Raw genomic sequence first — 17,966 nt, forward strand, 5'->3', positions numbered from 1 at the left:
TCAATTAATATGATAGCAAGTCTCTCAACAGTAAGATAATTAAATTTGTTCATCAGGTAGTAGGCAGCATCTTAAAGCAGAGTGTGCTTTACCTTGTTTTGTAATTTTCAAAAATCACATCTTTGTAGCTTTCAAAAAACCTTAGTTACCAGAAAGCCAGTTTGTTCGTGATGTGTAGACACACTAATCTCAGCCGCAGTTCATCTTTTGGCTCTAGATGGTGTCGGCTGCTAAGGTGTGTGGGGCCGCTAATGAGTCGCCATCAGTGAAGAGGCTCTGCCTGCATGTTGCTGATAAAGACTTTTCTTTTAAAGCTGGCCAGTGGTAAGTGGCTTTTCTGATTCCTTGGTGTTGTGTGTTCAAGGTGCTGTCAAAAAGAAGGACTACGGTGGCCAGCTGTTTCTCCTGAGGAATAGGAATTCTAGACCATCCCCATTCAGGGGGAGCCTTCTTTTGGCATGGAGAATCCTATTCCTTTCCTCGCCTCAGAGCTCACCTTGGTTCTGAGCCCTTGACCTTCTCAGGCATGTATGAAAATTGCTGCCTTGAGTTTTGTAGATTGAAACAAAGCTTAGTTCTGAGCCACGGACCTGAGCATTATGCTCTTCAGAAATGGTTGCTCTGATGGAATGCACTGGAATAATCTCATCGGCTTGATTGATACATTTTAAAAAATTAGTCGTTCTGTCAAATACAGAGTAAACACAGCAGTCTGGAAAGAAGAATACCCAGTTAGGTCGCAGAGCTGAGCACTCTCTCAACAATTCCTGCATCACTTGTCTTAGTTGAGTTTAAATATTTTGCTGAATTTATTATCAGGATCCCCCAATCAGGCCCAGCCTGCACCACTCCCCTGATTCTGCCCGATTTGACACTGAGGACTAGTCAGAATACTGACAGGGTAACAGCCCAGCTGTCCCACTGTTCCTGCGAATGCCTTCACTGAGTTGCAATTCAAGTGGAATTGTAAATAAAGCAGCTCGTATTTCCTTAGGAAAGGTGTGTTTGGGTGTATGTTTCCTTTATTTAAATAAAGCATTCATTTCTAAGTGAATTTCTGGCATGTCAATCTTGTAGTATTTCTTAGGAGTCACTTGACTAATTTTGGCAGTCCATCTGGAAATGTGGTTTTGTTAGAAGGAGGATGTGTGATAATAGCAAGAGTTAGCAGTCTTGTGTTAATAGTTTGCCTTTGAATTTAGAACTAGAAAACAAGATGCTGATTGCAATAATTTGCGTTTGTGAAGCAATTTACTGCAATCTTTGCACATGTTCAGTGATACATATTAAATGCATTTGGGCTGTTTTAGGGGGGCGGGCAACATTTTTACCCTTCAAAAATAGTTTAGCAGTTATTACATTGAAAAGTGGAAACTTTAATTGTAATGATCTGTCTTTCCGTATTTCCCTTCTGTGGAAGTGTTTGGGTCCTGTGCGCAGCATTGTCTCTGGGCCTCCAGCTCTGATTTGCGCCAAGACTCCTGATTAGAGAAAGCCCATGCACTGGTTTATAATGCTGCTACCTTGGTGTACCTGCAAGTATATTAGCACTTGCAAACTGTAGTTACCTGATCAGAAAAGTATATTGTGGTATTTCTAGTGATATATAAAGAAATAGGGTTCCCTTGTGATCCTCAAGGTAAAATTTTTCAGGGTAGGTGTTACATATCCCATATCGATGAATGGATTTGTAATCTCACTGATGTCAGGACTGGTTTTAGAATGTGCCTGACTCCTGCTGCAGAGGGCAGACGTCGGGGTGGTCATCTCTGGCTATTTAGTATTGACCTTTCCCTGCCAGGTGTCCATCAGCACTCCTTCCTGGCATCAGAACCTTCCCTTTTAAAAGATTGCTCCCTTACCACTGACTTATTGTAATGGCTCCGGGGGTTGTAAGTTCCTTTGGATATTTGACTTCTTGATTAGAGAATGGCTATTTGCTTAGGTTGGTGATGTCTGCATCTTTGGTGCTGTTGCTGGGATGGCTTTTGTTCTGTGCTCTGTTAGATCATCAGCTTGGTAGTAAGCACCATGTGGCATTCTAGGGAAGAGGGCAAGGATTAGGGAGAGGGAGTGTATGGGTGTGGCTGCCGTGCAGTTTGTATAGTTAGGATTATCAGAGTGGGGTGCTGCTAGAGATAAGAGAATTGTTCTTGGGCTTATCTTTGGGGTCAGAGATTGGGCCATGATCCCATATCTTTGAATTCCTGACCACTGGCCTCCTCTGACACCTGCCGAACTGAGAGGGAGGCTCTAGATGGGCCTCTAAATAAATGAATGAATGCTCTGGAGCTTTGAGCACAGAGCTCCAGGTAGGCACCTTCACTATAGACCAGAGATCAGCCTCTGGGGCTCTTCCTGTGCTATACAGAGGGGACTAGTTCCTGTACTGGGAAATCAGTTCCAAGAACTCAAGAAATCCAATCTAAAGAGAAAGGTCAAAAGAGGGTACTCCCTCAAAACCATTACTCCCAGGAGCAGGGCTAAACCTTTTAGCCTTCTATCACTGGTAGATCCACTGCCTACCACCTAGCTCCTTGGTGAGTCCCACTCTTGACCTCAGAAGTTCTCCTTCCTGATGATAGGAAGATTGGGATTATCTCTTGGGGCTAGAGTGTGCCTCCAACAGTCCTCTTGTAATGTGTGAGTGCCTGAAGTTGGCAGATTCGTGTTCCTTGTGGCACTCACTGCTGTGGGCTGGGTCCATCCCCTGAGGGAGTCTCTACCACAGTGTCACATGCCTAGTGCTCTGGAGACTGCATGACTCACCTGGGGGCTTTTCTAGCTCTGTGATGTGGGAGTTTCTTTCTTTCTCTGGGCTTCAGTTTCCATGTCTTTAAAGAGGGAATAGTAACATTCCTTTGTCTTGGGATATGTCAAGTGTTTAACACAATGCCTAATGTTTAACTTTATTAGTTTGCTTTTGCTTTTTGTTATAGCTACTGTTTCACTCATTTAAGTCATCTGTGTTGGTGAGGCCCAGGGGACAGATTCCAATACTTAGTTCCTTGGGGAGTTTCCCTTCTGTTGTTTGGAAGAGCAGCAGGCCAAGTAGGAGTGGATGAGTGCGCATCTCCACTATGATGGCGCCCCTCCTGCCTAGTCATTACTACTCGTTCCACACTTGGGCTTGCCAGGACTGAAGGGAAGCAAGGCCAAAGCATTTTTGGAAAGAGCAAGGTGTGTCTCTGATTTCATATAAGGTAACATAAGTTTTCATGTTTGAAAGTGACTAAGAGAAGGACTCCAAGAAGTAATAGAGGAGAGGAGTAAGATTAGAGAAGGAAGACTCTACCCTTCCCTCTAGCAGGGCCGCTGCATTGTAGACAGTATCTAACCTACATGGCTGTGTTCGGCAGCCCTGCCTCTCGAGTGACCACACATAGAAAGTGCGGCATTCCTTGGTGTCCTCGTTCAGACTGTGTCCTCCATGCTTGTCTGGTGAGTGCTGTGTGTCTTTTAAGACTCCTCTGTGAAGTCTTTGTTAATCCTTCCACGCCTGGTAGAATTGACTGCTTCTTCCTCTGCTTTCCTCCCCTCCAGGCAGACTTTTAAAAAAATAAAATAGTGGTTTTATTAGTATTTTCCTGATGAAATCAGAATCACATATGTTGGAGCTATGAAGAAATCTATGCTAAGTACCAGTTCTTCCAGACAGGTCTCAAATGATGGGCGTTTTCTCTCTAAGCAGATTTTATCATAGTCCATGTAATTGTATTTATTTGTTAGTTTTCCTCCCATTAGGGTGAGTTTGTTGAGGGTAGGAGTCCAGACATACTTGGCATCTTTACCTCCAGCACTGACGCCAGGGCCTGTACATGGGAAACAGGAGGTGTCTGTGGTGTTTGCACAAGGGATGAGGGAGGGGCTCTAAGCCCTCGAGCTGAGGACTAAAGAGTTTTAGGATCTCACGGTAAAACATCGACAATTGGCCACGATTTGTGTGTCTGCTCTGTGCCGGGCACCAGGGCTGCATTTGTGGGCAGGACAGGGCTGCCTGGGGTGTCACAGCTGGATATGGGTATGTGGCTTCACTACAGAATTAGGCTCTTCCTCACAGTTCTTCTTACATTCACTCATATGAGAGTGCAGTAGGTGCCTCAGCTCTTGGTGGGGCATTTTTAAGTGTGTGTGTGTATGTTTAAAACTTAAATTTTTCTTGGACAGATGCTTTATTAAATATGTATCGTGCATATTTTCTTAAATCTATTCAGATGAAGTTTTTATGTCATTTGAATTCTGTAGCATTTAATGAAGGAGTCCTTTTTTTTTTAAAGGTTGCTTTCCAAAGTTACTTAGATTCCCTTTCCCTGCGAGAACGGTCTTTATCAACATCAAGCAGCAGAGGGCACTATAGTTCAGGAGATGAAGCTGCAAAAGTAGTTCATTGATTAACTTTTCTTTTTAAACATGGAAGCTGTGGAGATACTATTATACTTCTTCTCTGAAAGCATACAGCAACTGTGTTAATAAATAACAACTGTAGTCTTTATATATTTATGTCTTGTCTGAAATGAGAAGGAAATAAAAGTATTGATGGAAAAGAATCAAGTGAATATAGACAAAAATAGGCTGGGGACCTTTTCTGGAGTACTTCCAATCCAGACTCAGGTTTTTTAAGACTCAAAAAATGTCCAGATGTTTAAGGCCAAAGATCAGAAGAGAACATCTTTTAAGGTCATAAATCAAATCAGTAGGGAACATAGTGTAAGGGAACATAGTAAGCCTCCTGGCTTCCATGAAAATAATGGGGATAAATGATACTTTTGCTCTTTGATGGCTGAAAAACATCTAGATTGGATGTTTGTTTTCTAGACATTGGTAGGAGAATTTTTTGTGGACCCAGGTTCTAATAAATTTTTCTTTCCTTGGTACATAACTAGGTTTGTTGCATTTCCTAGAATCCCTACCAAAAAAGATTTTCTCTGGCATAGAAGTATCAAAGGCTTGAAACTTGCAAGAGTTCTAGACTATAGGAGTATGATTTGAAGAAAAGGAAATATAAGAGTTTTGGAACTTAGAAGGTCACATCAGCATTTTAATTTGTCAAATGCCAGTGGAAAAGTTTTTGTTGCCCCCCCCTTTTTTTTACACTTAAAAAACTGTCTTATTGGGATATACTGTACATATTATAAAATTCACCCATTTATAGTTTACAATTCAGTGGTTTTTAGTATTTTTACAGAATTGTGCAGCCATCAACAGAACAAAATTTTGCAACATTCTCATCATCCCAAAAAGAAACCTTATACTGATTATCATTCATTCCCCATCCTCACCTGCTTTGACAACCACTGTTCTACTTTCTGTCTTTATGGATTGGCCTATTCTGGACATTTCATATCAATGGAATTATACAATAGGTGGTCCTTTTTGTGACTGACCTCTTTCTCTTTTTCTTTTTATTATTATGTTATGTTAATCACCATACATTACATCATTAGTTTTTGATGTAGTGTTCCATGATTCATTGTTTGCGTATAACACCCAGTGCTCCATGCAGAATGTGCCCTCTTTAATACCCATCACCAGGCTAACCCATCCTCTCACCCCCCTCCCCTCTACCTACCTGAACAAACTGAACCCTCAGTTTGTTTTTCAGAGTCCATAGTCTCTCATGATTCTTCTCTCCCTCTGATATTCCCCTTCATTCTTTCCCTCCTGCTATCTTCTTTTTTTTTTTTTTAACATATGGTGTATTGTTTCAGAGGTACAGATCTGTGATTCAACAGTCTTACACACTTCACAGCGCTCACCATAGCACATACCCTCCCCAGTGTCTATCACCCAGCCACCCCATCCCTCCCACCCCCCACCACTCCAGCAACCCTCAGTTTGTTTCCTGAGATTAAGAATTCCTTATATCAGTGAGGTCATATGATACATGTCTTTCTCTGATTGACTTATTTCGCTCAGCATAACACCCTCCAGTTCCATCCATGTCATTGCAAATGGCAAGATTTCATTCCTTTTGATGGCTGTATAATATTCCATTTTGTGTGTGTGTGTGTGTGTGTGTGTGTGTGTGTGTGTGTATACCACATCTTCTTTATCCATTTATCTGTCGATGGACATCTTGGCTCTTTCCACAGTTTGGCTACTGTGGACATTGCTGCTATAAATATCAGGGTGCACGTACCCCTTCGGATCCCTACATTTGTATCTTTGGGGTAAATACCCAGTAGTGCAATTGCTGGATCATATGGTAGCTCTATTTTCAACTTTTTGAGGAACCTCCATACTGTTTTCCAGAGTGGCTGCACAGCTTGCATTCCCACCAACAGTGGAGGAGGGTTCCCTTTTCTCCGTATCCCTGCCAACATCTGTCGTTTCCTGACTTAATTTTAGCCATTCTGACTGGTGTGAGGTGAGATCTCACTGAAGTTTTGATTTGGATTTCCCTGATGCTGAGCGATGTTGAGCACTTTTTCATGTCTGTTGGCCATTTGGATGTCTTCTTTGGAAAAATGTCTGTTCGTGTCTTCTGCCCATTTCTTGATTGGATCATTTGTTCTTTGGGTGTTGAGTTTAAGAAGTTCTTTATAGATTTTGGATACTAGCCCTTTATCTGATATGTCATTTGCAAATATCTTCTCCCATTCTGTCGGTTGTCTTTTGGTTTTGTTGACTGTTTCCTTTGCTGTGCAAAAGCCTTTTATCTTGATGAGGTCCCAATAGTTCATTTTTGCCCTTGTTTCCCTTGCCTTTGGTGATGTTTCTAGGAAGAAGTTGCTGCGGCTGAGGTCGAAGAGGTTGCTGCCTGTTTTCCTTTAGGATTTTGATGGACTCCTGTGTCACATTTAGGTCTTTCAACCCTTTTGAGTCTATTTTTGTATGTGGCATAAAGAAATTGTCCAGTTTCATTCTTCTGCATGTGGCTGTCTAATTTTCCCAACACCATTTGTTGAAGAGACTGTCTTTTTTTCCATTGGACATTCTTTCCTGCTTTGTCAAGGATTAGTTGACCATAGAGTTGAGGGTCCATTTCGGGCTCTCTATTCTGTTCCATTGATCTATGTGCCTGTTTTTGTGCCAGTACCATACTGTCTTGATGATGACAGCTTTGTAATAGAGCTGGAAGTCTGGAATTGTGATGCCGCCAGCTTTGCTTTTCTTTTTCAACATTTCTTTTTCAACAATTCTCTCCCATTCCTCTGGGTGACTGACCTCTTTCTATTAACATAATTTTAATGTTCATCTATGTTGTGGCATGTATCAGTACTTCATTCCATTGTGGATATACCATATTTTGTTTATACATTCATGAATTGATGAAAATTTAGATTGTTTTCACTTTTAGGCTATTATCAATAATGCTGCTATGAATATTCATGTACGTGTTTTTGAATGGACATATATTTTAATTTCTCTTGGGTATATATTTAAGAGTGGAGTTGATGGTCATATGGTAACTCTGTTTAACATTTTGAGACACTGCAAACTATTTTCCAAAGTGGCTGCGCCATTTTACATTCCCACCAGCAGTGTAGAAGGGTTCTGGTTTCTCAGGAGCCTTACTAGTACTACTGTTGGTTTAATTAGCCATCAATCCTAGTTGAGTATGAAGTGATAGCTCTTGTGATTTTGATTTGCATTTTCCTAATAACTAATGATGTTGAGCAACTTTTTACATGCTTATTTGCCATTTACATATCTTTGGAGAAATGTTTATACAAATCCTTTGCCCATATTTTGAGTTGTCTTAATTATTGCATTGTACAAGTTCTTTATATTTTCTATATACAAATTCCTTATCAGATATTTGATTTGAAAGTATTCTCTCCCATTCTGTAGGTTACCTTTTAATGATGGTATCTTAATTTTGTTGCAGGCTAGTTTCTCCATTTTTTCTTTGACTTTTGTGTTTGGTATCCTATCTAAGTAACCATTGCCATGAAGAGTTACTCCTGTGTGAGTCTTCTAAGAGTTTATAATTTTAGCTCTTACCTTTAAGTCTGTGACCCATTTTGAGTTAACTTTTGTATATGGTGTGAGGTAGGGGTCCAACTTCGTTCTTTTTATATGTGGATATCCAGTTGTCCTGGCACAGTTCATTGAAAAGACTGTTCTTTTGCCATTGAATTGTGTTGGTACTCTTGTCAAAAATCAACTGACCACATATTTCAGAGTTTATTCTGGACGTGCAGTTCTTTATCATTGATTTATGTGCCTGTCCTAATGCCAGCACTGCAGTGTCTTCACTACTGTAGCTTTATGGTAAGTTTTGAAATCAGAATGTGTGAGTCCTCTAAATTTGTTGGTCTTTTTCCAAATTGTTTTGATGATTCTGGGTTCCTTGAATTTCCATATTAATTTTATGATCAACTTGTCAGTTTCAGCAAAGAAACCATCTGGAGTTTTGATCGGTATTGCATTGAATCTATAGATTAATTTGGAGAGTATTGCCATCTTAATATTATTAAGTCTTTCAGTCTGTGAACTTAGGTGTCTTTTTATTTATTTAGACCTTCTTTGATTTTTCTCCATAATGTTTTGTAGCTTTCAGTATGCAAGTCTTATATACTTCTTTTGTTAAATTTATTCCCAGTTGTTTTAATCTTTTTTATGTTATTATAAATAAAATTATTTTTCTCAACTTCACATTTAGATTGTTAACTGCTAGTGTATAGAAATACAGTTGATTTTTATCAATCTTGTATTCTGCAGCATCATTTGAACTTGCTTATTAGTTCTAATATCCTTATAGTAGATTCCTTAGGATTTTCTATATACAACATCATGTCATCTACAATTTCTTCCTCTCTAATCTTGATACCTTTTATTTAATTTTCTTGCTTAATTGCCTTGGCTAGAACCTCTAGTACAATGTTAAAAAGAGGTGGTAGGAACAGACATCCTTGTCTTGTTTCTGTCTTTAGGGGAGAAACTTGTAGCTTTTCACCATTGAATGTTGGATATTTTGTAGATGTCCTTTATTAGATTGAGGAAGTTCCCAGTTATTCGTAGTTAGTTGAGTATTTTTATTATGTAAGGGTCTTAAATATTGCCAAATGCCTTTTCTGCATCTATTGAGATGATACCTGGGTTTTGTCCATTATTCTACTAAGTGGTGTTTTTCATTGATTGATTTTCAGATGTTAAACCAACCTAATATTCCTGGGATTTTTGCATCAGTATTCACAAGGGATATTGAACTTAGTTTCTTTTCTTGTTATATCTTTGTCTGGTTTTGGTAGCAGGGTAATACTGGCCTTATAAATGAGTTGACAAATGTTCTTTTCTGGTTTTTGGGAAGAGTTTGTAAAAGATTAGCGTTCTTTAAATCCTTGGTAAAATTCACCAGTGATGCCTATCCTTTTTTTTTCCTAGAAGTTTTGAAATTACTAAAACTATTTACTTGTTAGGGGCCTGTTCAGATTTTCTGTTTCTTCTTGAGTCCAATTTGATAATTTCTGTCTTTCTAGGAATGTATCCATTTCATTTAAGTTATCTCAATTTTTGTCATACAGTCGTTCATGGAATTCCTGTAATAATCTTTTCTATTTTTGTAAGCTTGGTGATGATGTCCCCTCTTCCATTCTTGATTTTACTAATTTTCTCTTTTCTTTTTTTTTCTTAACTAGCTTAAAGTTTATCAGTTTTACTTACCTTGTTGCCCACTTTTAAAATTGCTTCAACAAAAAGTTTATTTGCCTTTCTTTTTAGGATTGATTTCTTTATCCCAGGAGTCTCTGTGGTTGGTGGGTTCTCAATATGCTCCAGCCCCAGACTACTAGAACAAGAGAGAATGATAGAATTGGCAGTGAAATATGCGAACCACCCTCCTGCTCTCTGGATTCACAATCAGGTGAGCAAACCTGTTTAAACTTGGAGCTCTGGGCATCTCTGCCTACCCACAAAATTTGTGTTCAGCTCACTTAATGCACCTAAGAAACCAAGGCTTGAGTGGGAAGGGTACATGCTCACAAAGAGCTCCCCCATATCCAGAATTCAGACTCCAGAATGGTCAAAGAAGCAGAATCTTTTTGATGCATTAGGGAAGACTCAAAGATATTTTGGGATCTGAAAATACCTTCTGGGTTACTAGTGTTCAGTTGAACACTACTTTAGTATTGAAACATTTTACTTTATATGTAAGTTTTTTAAAATTGGCTCTCTGTGTGTCTTATAAATGGTAAACCTATAAATCAGATTATTTTGTCCTACCTATCCTAAATAAAAGGAATTAAACTATTATTCTGTCATTTGGAAAGGAAGTGATTTCTTTTTTTTTTTTTTTAAAGATTTTATTTATTTGACAGAGAGCACGAGTAGGTAGACAGGCAGGGAGAGGGAGAGGGAGACGCAGGCTCCCTGCTGAGCGTGGAGCCCGATGTAGGGCTCAATCCCAGGACTCTGGGATCATGACCTGAGCCGAAGGCAGACGCTTAACCGACTGAGCCACCCGGGCGCCCCAAGGAAGTGATTTCTCATTCTATCCCGCTTGTGCCTGGAGCTGAGCACTGCTAAATCCATGGTGCCATTGCCTCTGGAGAGCTCTTCACATGGGATCCTGAGAGGGAATCCACGTTTGCAGCTAATAACTCATGTTTCACTAAGGGACTCAACACAATTCTACATAAGCTGACTGTTCATTACCTCTGAGAACTCTGATAACAAAGAATGAGCTCCGCACAAATCAGTTGTTTGTCTTCTTAGTTTTTGACCATCGAGTGCCTTCTATATTTACCAACAACTTTTATCCCATCCCAGACATTTTCTTATCTCCTTTGCCAGAAAGGAATGTACCAGTATAAATATTGTAGCTATAAACTGATTTTAAAATTTATATGGAAGGGCAAAGGGACTAGAATAGCTAAAACAGTTTTGAAGAAGAATAAGTGGCAAGTATCACATTGCTCAAATTTAAGATTAAAATACAGCTATGGTAATCAAATTAGTGTAGTATTGGTGAAGGGATGGACACATAAATTGATGGAACAGAATAAAGAATTCAGAATTGGATCCAACACACATATGGCCATTTGATTTTTGACGACAGTGCTAAAGAAATTCAGTGGCGAAAGGATAACCTTTCCAACATATATACAGTGCTGGGACAGTTGTTTATCCATATGCAAAGAAACAACTTTGTCCTAAGTGTCCTACTTTATGTTGAAAATTCCCACAAAATAGGTTATAGATGTAAGTAGAAGACACAAAACCGTAACAATTTTAGAAGAAAACATAAGAGATATTCTGAACTTGAGGGTAGGTATGTTAGGACATGACACCAAAAGCCAGATCCATAAAAGAGGAGATTGATATATAGGAGTTAATCAAAATTAAAAACGCTTTTCTGCAAAAGACACTGCTACAGATTCGATGAAAGGTATTTGCACGTTAGATATCCAACAAAGGATATGTAATATCCAGAATACATAAAGAACTCTCAAAAGTCAGCAGAAAGAAAACAAGCATAATTTAAAAATGGGCAAAAGCCTGAATAGACACTTCACTAAAAAGGATATAAGGACAGCTAGTAAGCAATGACAAGATGTTGACCATCATTAGGGAAATGCAGATTAAAACTGGATATAGGGGGATATCTCTACACACCTATTAGAATGACTAAAGTTAAAAGTTCTGACAATACCAAATGCTGGTAAGGATGTGGAGTGACTGGAACTCTCTTCTATAGCTTAGATTGCTAGCAGGAATGCGAGATACTGTTGCCAATCTGGAAGACATTTTGGTAGTTTTGTATGAAATGAAACAATCATTTATCGTAAGTCCTAGTAATACTGCTCCTGGATCTTTATTCTAGAGAAACAGAAAGCTCTGTTCATATAAAAACCTGTACGTGAAACATTTATAGTGGTTCTATTCATAATTGTCAAAAACTGGAAACAACCCAAATGTCCCTCAAAAGGTGAACAGATAAACAAATTGTGATCCATTCATACAATATATTGTTATTCAGCGTAAAAATGGATGAACCATTGATGCACTCCACTTGGGTGAGTCTTAAAGGCCACATATTGAGTGAAAAAAGCCAGTCTCAAAGGTTATGTACTCTATAATCCCATTTTTGTCACACTCTGGAAGACAGAAATACAATGATGGAAAACAGATGAGTGGTTAACAGGGGTTAGGGGTAGGGAAAGGTGTGAGCATAGAGGGAAAGCAGAGGGAGGTTTTGGGGGTGATGAAACTGTTCTGTATCTTGGTTTTGGTGGTGATGGAACTATTCTGTATCTTGGTTTTGGTGGTAGTTAGGCAGATCTGTGTGTGTGTGTGTTAAAATCCACAGAACTATACTCCCTCCCCCGCTCCCCCCAAAAAGTTTTACTGTAAGATAATTAAAAAAAAAATAAAAGGTTTTTAAATCTATAGGGGCATAAAAAAAGTCTCTTCTAATTATGATTTCCGTGTCAAGTTGTATCTGTTCAGAATAAGGCAGCTGCTTGCCTTAGCATTTCCATTCTCAATGTATCCTGTCACATTTTTACCCTCCGACCTTCTGAGTCATTCCTTCCATGTGTCCTCAGCTGCCTCATTCCTTTTTAGATTCTCCTTGGATTTCCCACCCATTACTGTCTGTAGGCTGTATCCTGAATCTCTAAAAAATGCCGTGGGGGTGGGGCTGGCAAGGTTTCCATGTGCTCCTTGCCCAGGGTTACAGTGAGCTTGGCCATCTCGGCTCCGAGTGCCATGAGTTCCCTCCCGTTATCTGCCTCCCACATGACCTGACCTGGTCCTCCTCCACAGCTCCCTGCTTGGTCTCATGCCTCATTGGCATTTCAGTGAAGGAACTTACTCTTAGAGGCTGTAGAAAATCTCCAAGTGGCATTGCTTGAATGCACATTTTAATTGTAGTGCCGGCTCCACTCTGCCCGGTGGGAGTTGCAAACAGCCTTTATGAAGTCAGATTTGTCTTGGAACCATTCTCAGGTGGCTGTTTTCCTCCTGAGGGGTTTGTCTTATTAAGCTATTAGAGTGGACAATGGAGGCACGTGAGTGTCTGGGTGGCAGCAGGCTGCTCTGTTGGGACATGGGATAAAGTGCCATAAATGTCTTCCTTTATTTTATCTGCTTTGGCTCAGGCTCCTGGCAGGGTAAAGGGTTCTAGACAGCTATTGTGTGCTGGGCTCCAGCTGCTGTGGAAAAGTTGTTTATTTCACAAGTAGAAAATCTTTACCCAAAACATGGCCGTGTAATCGAAGGTAATGTCCTTTTACTCACTTCCGTATTATAGGGTACAGTACTTGGAGTGTTGTGTTCATGCTACCTTGGCAGCTTTTATTGATCAGTAAAAGACAAAGATGGCTTTTCATTCTTTCCAGATGCTAGCAAATAAGAAGATAGATCTATTTAAGATTATTTTGTCACTAAGGAGATGGTAGGCACATTTTTTTTTCTCTCTTTCTCTTTTTGCCAACTTCAGGATTTTGAAAATACTCTGTCTCAAAAACAGTACCCTAAAGGCTTTGTTGTAATTATTAATCCTGCTAAAGATGACCATTGGAGAAAATGATTTCTCTCTCATTTCTTAGTCTCTTTTACTCTTTGATTCTTAGTGATAAAGAGAGAGGTGTACAGGCAAGCAAGATGGGGAGGGAAGGGACAGAGAGATTCAGTCTTTTGGCATCATTAGGCAGAACTTCTCATACCATAGCTTCTGTTTCTGAGACTTGAAAAGGAAGGGCATTTTCAAGCACTTTGGTGGCCAGTGTATTAAGTCCTAGATTGTGCTTATTCCTAACAGAATGCTCCCTTGCTGCTCATTTCTTTTGTCGAAAATAAAAACCCACTTCTCATCCTTCGTGTAAAAATGGCCTACCTATTTAAAATTGTTTAGTTTAGATGTTTTTCTTTTCCCTCAGAGAAAGGATTTTCCTTCATTTGATAGTTCTTCACCAGAAAGGACCTCTTTTGTGAATGAAACTAATTATTATTTTTTCTTACATTTCTCTGAGACTAACTCTTCTTTAAGATTTAACTTCTTCTTTAAGTTGTAAAGCCCCAAATTAAATTCATGTCAAAAAGTACTTAACTGGGGGCGCCTGGGTGGCTCAGTCGGCTAAGCGTCTGCCTTCGGCTCAGGTCATGATCCCGGGGTCCTGGGATTGAGCCCCGCATCGGGCTCCCTACACAGTGGAGACCTCTTTCTCCCTCTCTCTCTGCTGCTCTCCCTGCTTGTGCTCTCTTTCTTAAATAAATACATAAAATCTTAAAAAAAAATTTAAAAAAATAAGTACTTAACGGCCTACCTGCCATGCAGGGCTCCAAGGAGTGAATGTTGAGGATTTGGTCTTTAAAAAGCACATGATAGGGGCGCCTGAGTGGCTCAGTTGGTTAAGCGACTGCCTTCGGCTCAGGTCATGATCCCGGAGTCCTGGGATCAAGTCCCACATCGGGCTCCCGGCTCAGCGGGGAGCCTGCTTCTCCCTCTGACCCTATCCCCTCTCATGCTGTTTCTCTCTCTCTCTCTCTCTCTTAAATAAATAAATAAATAAAATCTTTAAAAAAAAAAAAAGCACATGATAACTTATTGCTTCTTAGGAGGGAGTTCATTTTGTTGATTTACATCAGGAACATGTAATGGAGCCAACTTTTGCTCTTCATATAAATTTCTTTAGTTCTGGGTTGCCTTTTAGTGGCAGGGAAGAAAGGAGCAGGCACCCCCAGCACTTTTTCTTCCCTGGCAGCTTCAGTGACTAAAACCCCCTCCTGTAATAGAGCTAGATGGCAGCAGCCCAGCAGGGAATTCTTCCCCGCCGGGTGTCCCGTGATGGCCACAATAGCCCTGTGAGGTGAGCAGGACAGGTGTTGGTACCCATTTAACAGATGCGGCAGCAGAGGCTCAGAGAAATGAAGGAACTTGATGGATTTCATAGGCTGTGATTAAAATTCAGTCTTCTGACTCCTACATCAGTACATTTTATCCAAGCTAGAGGTCTCAACCCTATCAGATCCGCTGCCCTCTTTCTAGAACCCTCCTGAAATGAAATTCAAAGTTAATGTAATCAACATATGAAAGATTTTTTTTTTTTTTTTTTTGGTGACATAATTCTCTAAATGTAATGCCAAGGAGAAATTAAAAAAAAGGGGGGGATTCCTAGTCACAGACTGTGTATTTCACTAGATCAGTGGTTGGGCAGATCTTAACTAGAAGAGAGAATTAAGTAGTCAGACGGCTGTTCCTCAGTGTAGAATCAGCATGAGTACACCGTCTACAGGTGCAGATGGTGCTGCCTGTTGCCTGGTGACGGGAGAACCACACGTGCATGTTACCAACTGGGATGTGGCTGGCCAGAACAGTGAGCATACTTGGTAATGTTCTGGATACAATAGAGTACGGTCTACACGATGGGTACATTCTGGAACATTCGGACTCCACTAGATCCGTCCATACACAGTGCTTTGGGTTTTTTGTAAATGAGTTAGGATCTAGTCTCAGATCATTACAAACCAGTTTTCACCTCCATGTATGTCCCATGGGCCATTCAGAAGTTTCTGCAGGGCAATCCTGTGCTGCTAAACTGGCTGAGTACAAAAAGTCGTGATTTGCAGCATTTGCTGATTTCTGTGTTGCAGATACTCCCTCAGTGGCTGAATTCAAACTACCAGTAGGAAGTGGTTCACGTGGCGCCTGGGTGGCTCAGTCGGTTAAGCGGCTGCCTTCGGCTCAAGTCATGATCCCAGGGTCCTGGGATCGAGCCCCGCATCGGGCTCCCTGCTCAGTGGGGGAGCCTGCCTCTCCCTCTCCCTCTGCTTGCTGCTCCCCCTGCTTGTGCTGTCTCTCTGTCAAATAAATAAATAAAATCTTTAAAAAAAAACCAGACAAACCTGGTTCACGAAATTCCTCAAAATTTAACCATCAGCTGAGTGGGAGCCAGCTCCCGGGCACTGCTAACTGGACCAGACATCTAGCTAGCATCTCTGGTCCTGCCCGTGACAATAAAAAAGTATCACCACGTGTTTCCAAAACACCTCCTTTTGGGGTCTCTGTCACCCTCATGGAGAACCAGTGCATTCAGCTCTGATGGTCGTTCGGGTCTAAGTGACCTCACCCACTAGGTGCTTTGCTGGGTCGGGGATGTGGCAGTCGGCCCCCAGTGAGTGAAGCCTCTGTGCCTGTTCTTGCTGCTCCGGGGAGAAGCGCACAGCACCGACCAGCACCGCGGGGCCAGCCTCAAGCCTGCGCAGCAGAGCTCTGGCTGTGCCCTGCTGGTGGCCCGGAGGGGGCCCCCCGGTACCCAGAGTGTTCTCTGACGAGCCCAGGGCAGCCGCAGCGTAATGACACCTGCCCCAGCCTGCCTGTCTCAGCTCCATGGCTTCGAGCAGAAAAGGAAACTCATGCTTCAGAGCTGTGCCCTGAGTCCAGTGCCTGTTGCGCAGCCCGGCTCATCACCTAAGAAGTGAGCAAGTGGCAAAACGACTGAAGGGAGTCCCCCTCTCCTGGGTTCTGGAGCGGCTAGGCGGTACGGATCACAAAGGCAGAGCAGCGAATGGCCTGTGTGATGGGCGAGTGGGACGAGTGGGAGCCGGCTGTGAAAACAGTCCTCAGCACGGATAAAAATGCAGGAGGCAGAGGCAGTCCGTTTTCTTGAAGAAGAGCGGTAGGTGTAAGGCCTATGCCCCAAAGGACTCACGGATCTTTTCTTTCCTGCCGTAGTGTACACTTGACTCTGAAGTGGCCGTGAGAGTGGGTGGAGAGTTCTTCTTTGACCCGCAGCCTGCAGATGCCTCTAGAAACCTCGTGCTGATTGCAGGAGGGGTCGGAATTAACCCCCTGCTCTCCATCCTGCGGCACGCGGCCGACCTCCACAGAGAACGGGCCCACAGAGGGAGCGGCTACGAGATGGGGACGACAAAGCTGTTCTACAGTGCCCAGAATACCAGTGAGCTCCTGTTTAAGGTAGGGGAGAGACGGACACTTGCTAGCGTGCCGTGAGCAAACTCGTGGCGGGGTGGGAGTCGTCTCCGGAACGTTCTTCCGTTACTCTGTCTTCTCTATGAGAGTTCGTTGCAACAGAAGGCTTGACGTTAATCATGTTCAGATGGGGAATTAACCACCACTTCTTAGGACAGAAAAACAGCTTGTGTTGAGGGGCTCCCGGTGAAGTGACCGGACAGGCCAGGACGGGTTTGGTGGGCCTGAATCTGGAGGCCGATGAGCAGAAAGGTGGCCACAGCCCCGAGCATCCGCGGAGTCAGGAGACCTACAGGTTATATAACAGAGGAGGTGAGGCGCGCAGAGTTCGGCCCCCGCCGGGTGACGGAAACCCCCCTCGGCTGCATCTGTTGAAAGGAAGTACACTTGACAGGAGAAGGCTTTCACTCTGGATTGCCTTGCAGCTGCAGGGATGAACAAAAGAACAGAAACAGTTAAAAGACACAACTGTGGTCAGTGAAACTGCTGCTTAATTGCCACTGCTTGAGAAAAAGGGAAAAGAAAAAACTCCCGGAGACTATGCTTGTTAGCATATTCAGATTTCAATTAAAGCCAACTAGCCCTCTGTGCTGTGAATGCTCCGGCCTGCGAGGCTGCAAACAATACGTCTCTTAAGTAGAGAGGAAGAGAGTGGCAGACGTGTGCAGACTGGGAGTCGGGGTTCAGCGGCAGAGGCTGTGCACATCTGTTTTGATTTTTTAAAATTGTAGTGTGACCAAATACGTTTGACATTCCAGAAAAATATCCTCGATTTAGTAAATGAATTTCCTGAGAAGATTGCGTGCAGTTTGCATGTTACGAAACAGACAGCCCAAATCAGTGCAGAACTCAAGCCATACGTCACGGGTGAGTCCCCCGGGGATATTTTGACTATGTCCACGCAGCTGTTTGGTGGCACGGACCGCTGGTGGACGGTAGTTGCTTTCCTGGGATGTCACTACCTGGGGAACTGGGAGGTGATTCACCATGGAAAAATGAGAGATTTGGTTGGATTTCCTTATTATATACGGGGTTCTTACTGCCCGTGTTAAAAATTTATTTTCCACATATTTTAAGGGGACCTTTG

The 17,966-nt window shown here is 41.9% G+C and overlaps 1 protein-coding gene across 2 annotated transcripts in view; it reads left to right on the forward strand.

Annotated features, from left to right (window-relative positions):
• OXNAD1 (oxidoreductase NAD binding domain containing 1) overlaps nucleotides 1-17,966 on the forward strand; it is a 38,403-nt gene that overhangs the window by 19,428 nt on the left and 1,009 nt on the right. For both annotated transcript variants that reach the window (XM_021678794.1, XM_044915703.1), the window contains exons 4-7: nucleotides 218-324; nucleotides 9,667-9,808; nucleotides 16,622-16,864; nucleotides 17,638-17,746. In XM_021678794.1, the coding sequence (XP_021534469.1) occupies nucleotides 218-324; nucleotides 9,667-9,808; nucleotides 16,622-16,864; nucleotides 17,638-17,746 (601 nt within the window). The remainder of the gene's footprint in view (nucleotides 1-217; nucleotides 325-9,666; nucleotides 9,809-16,621; nucleotides 16,865-17,637; nucleotides 17,747-17,966) is intronic.

The sequence above is a fragment of the Neomonachus schauinslandi genome, chromosome 1 (assembly GCF_002201575.2).
Source record: "Neomonachus schauinslandi chromosome 1, ASM220157v2, whole genome shotgun sequence".
NCBI classification, from domain to species: domain Eukaryota; kingdom Metazoa; phylum Chordata; class Mammalia; order Carnivora; family Phocidae; genus Neomonachus; species Neomonachus schauinslandi.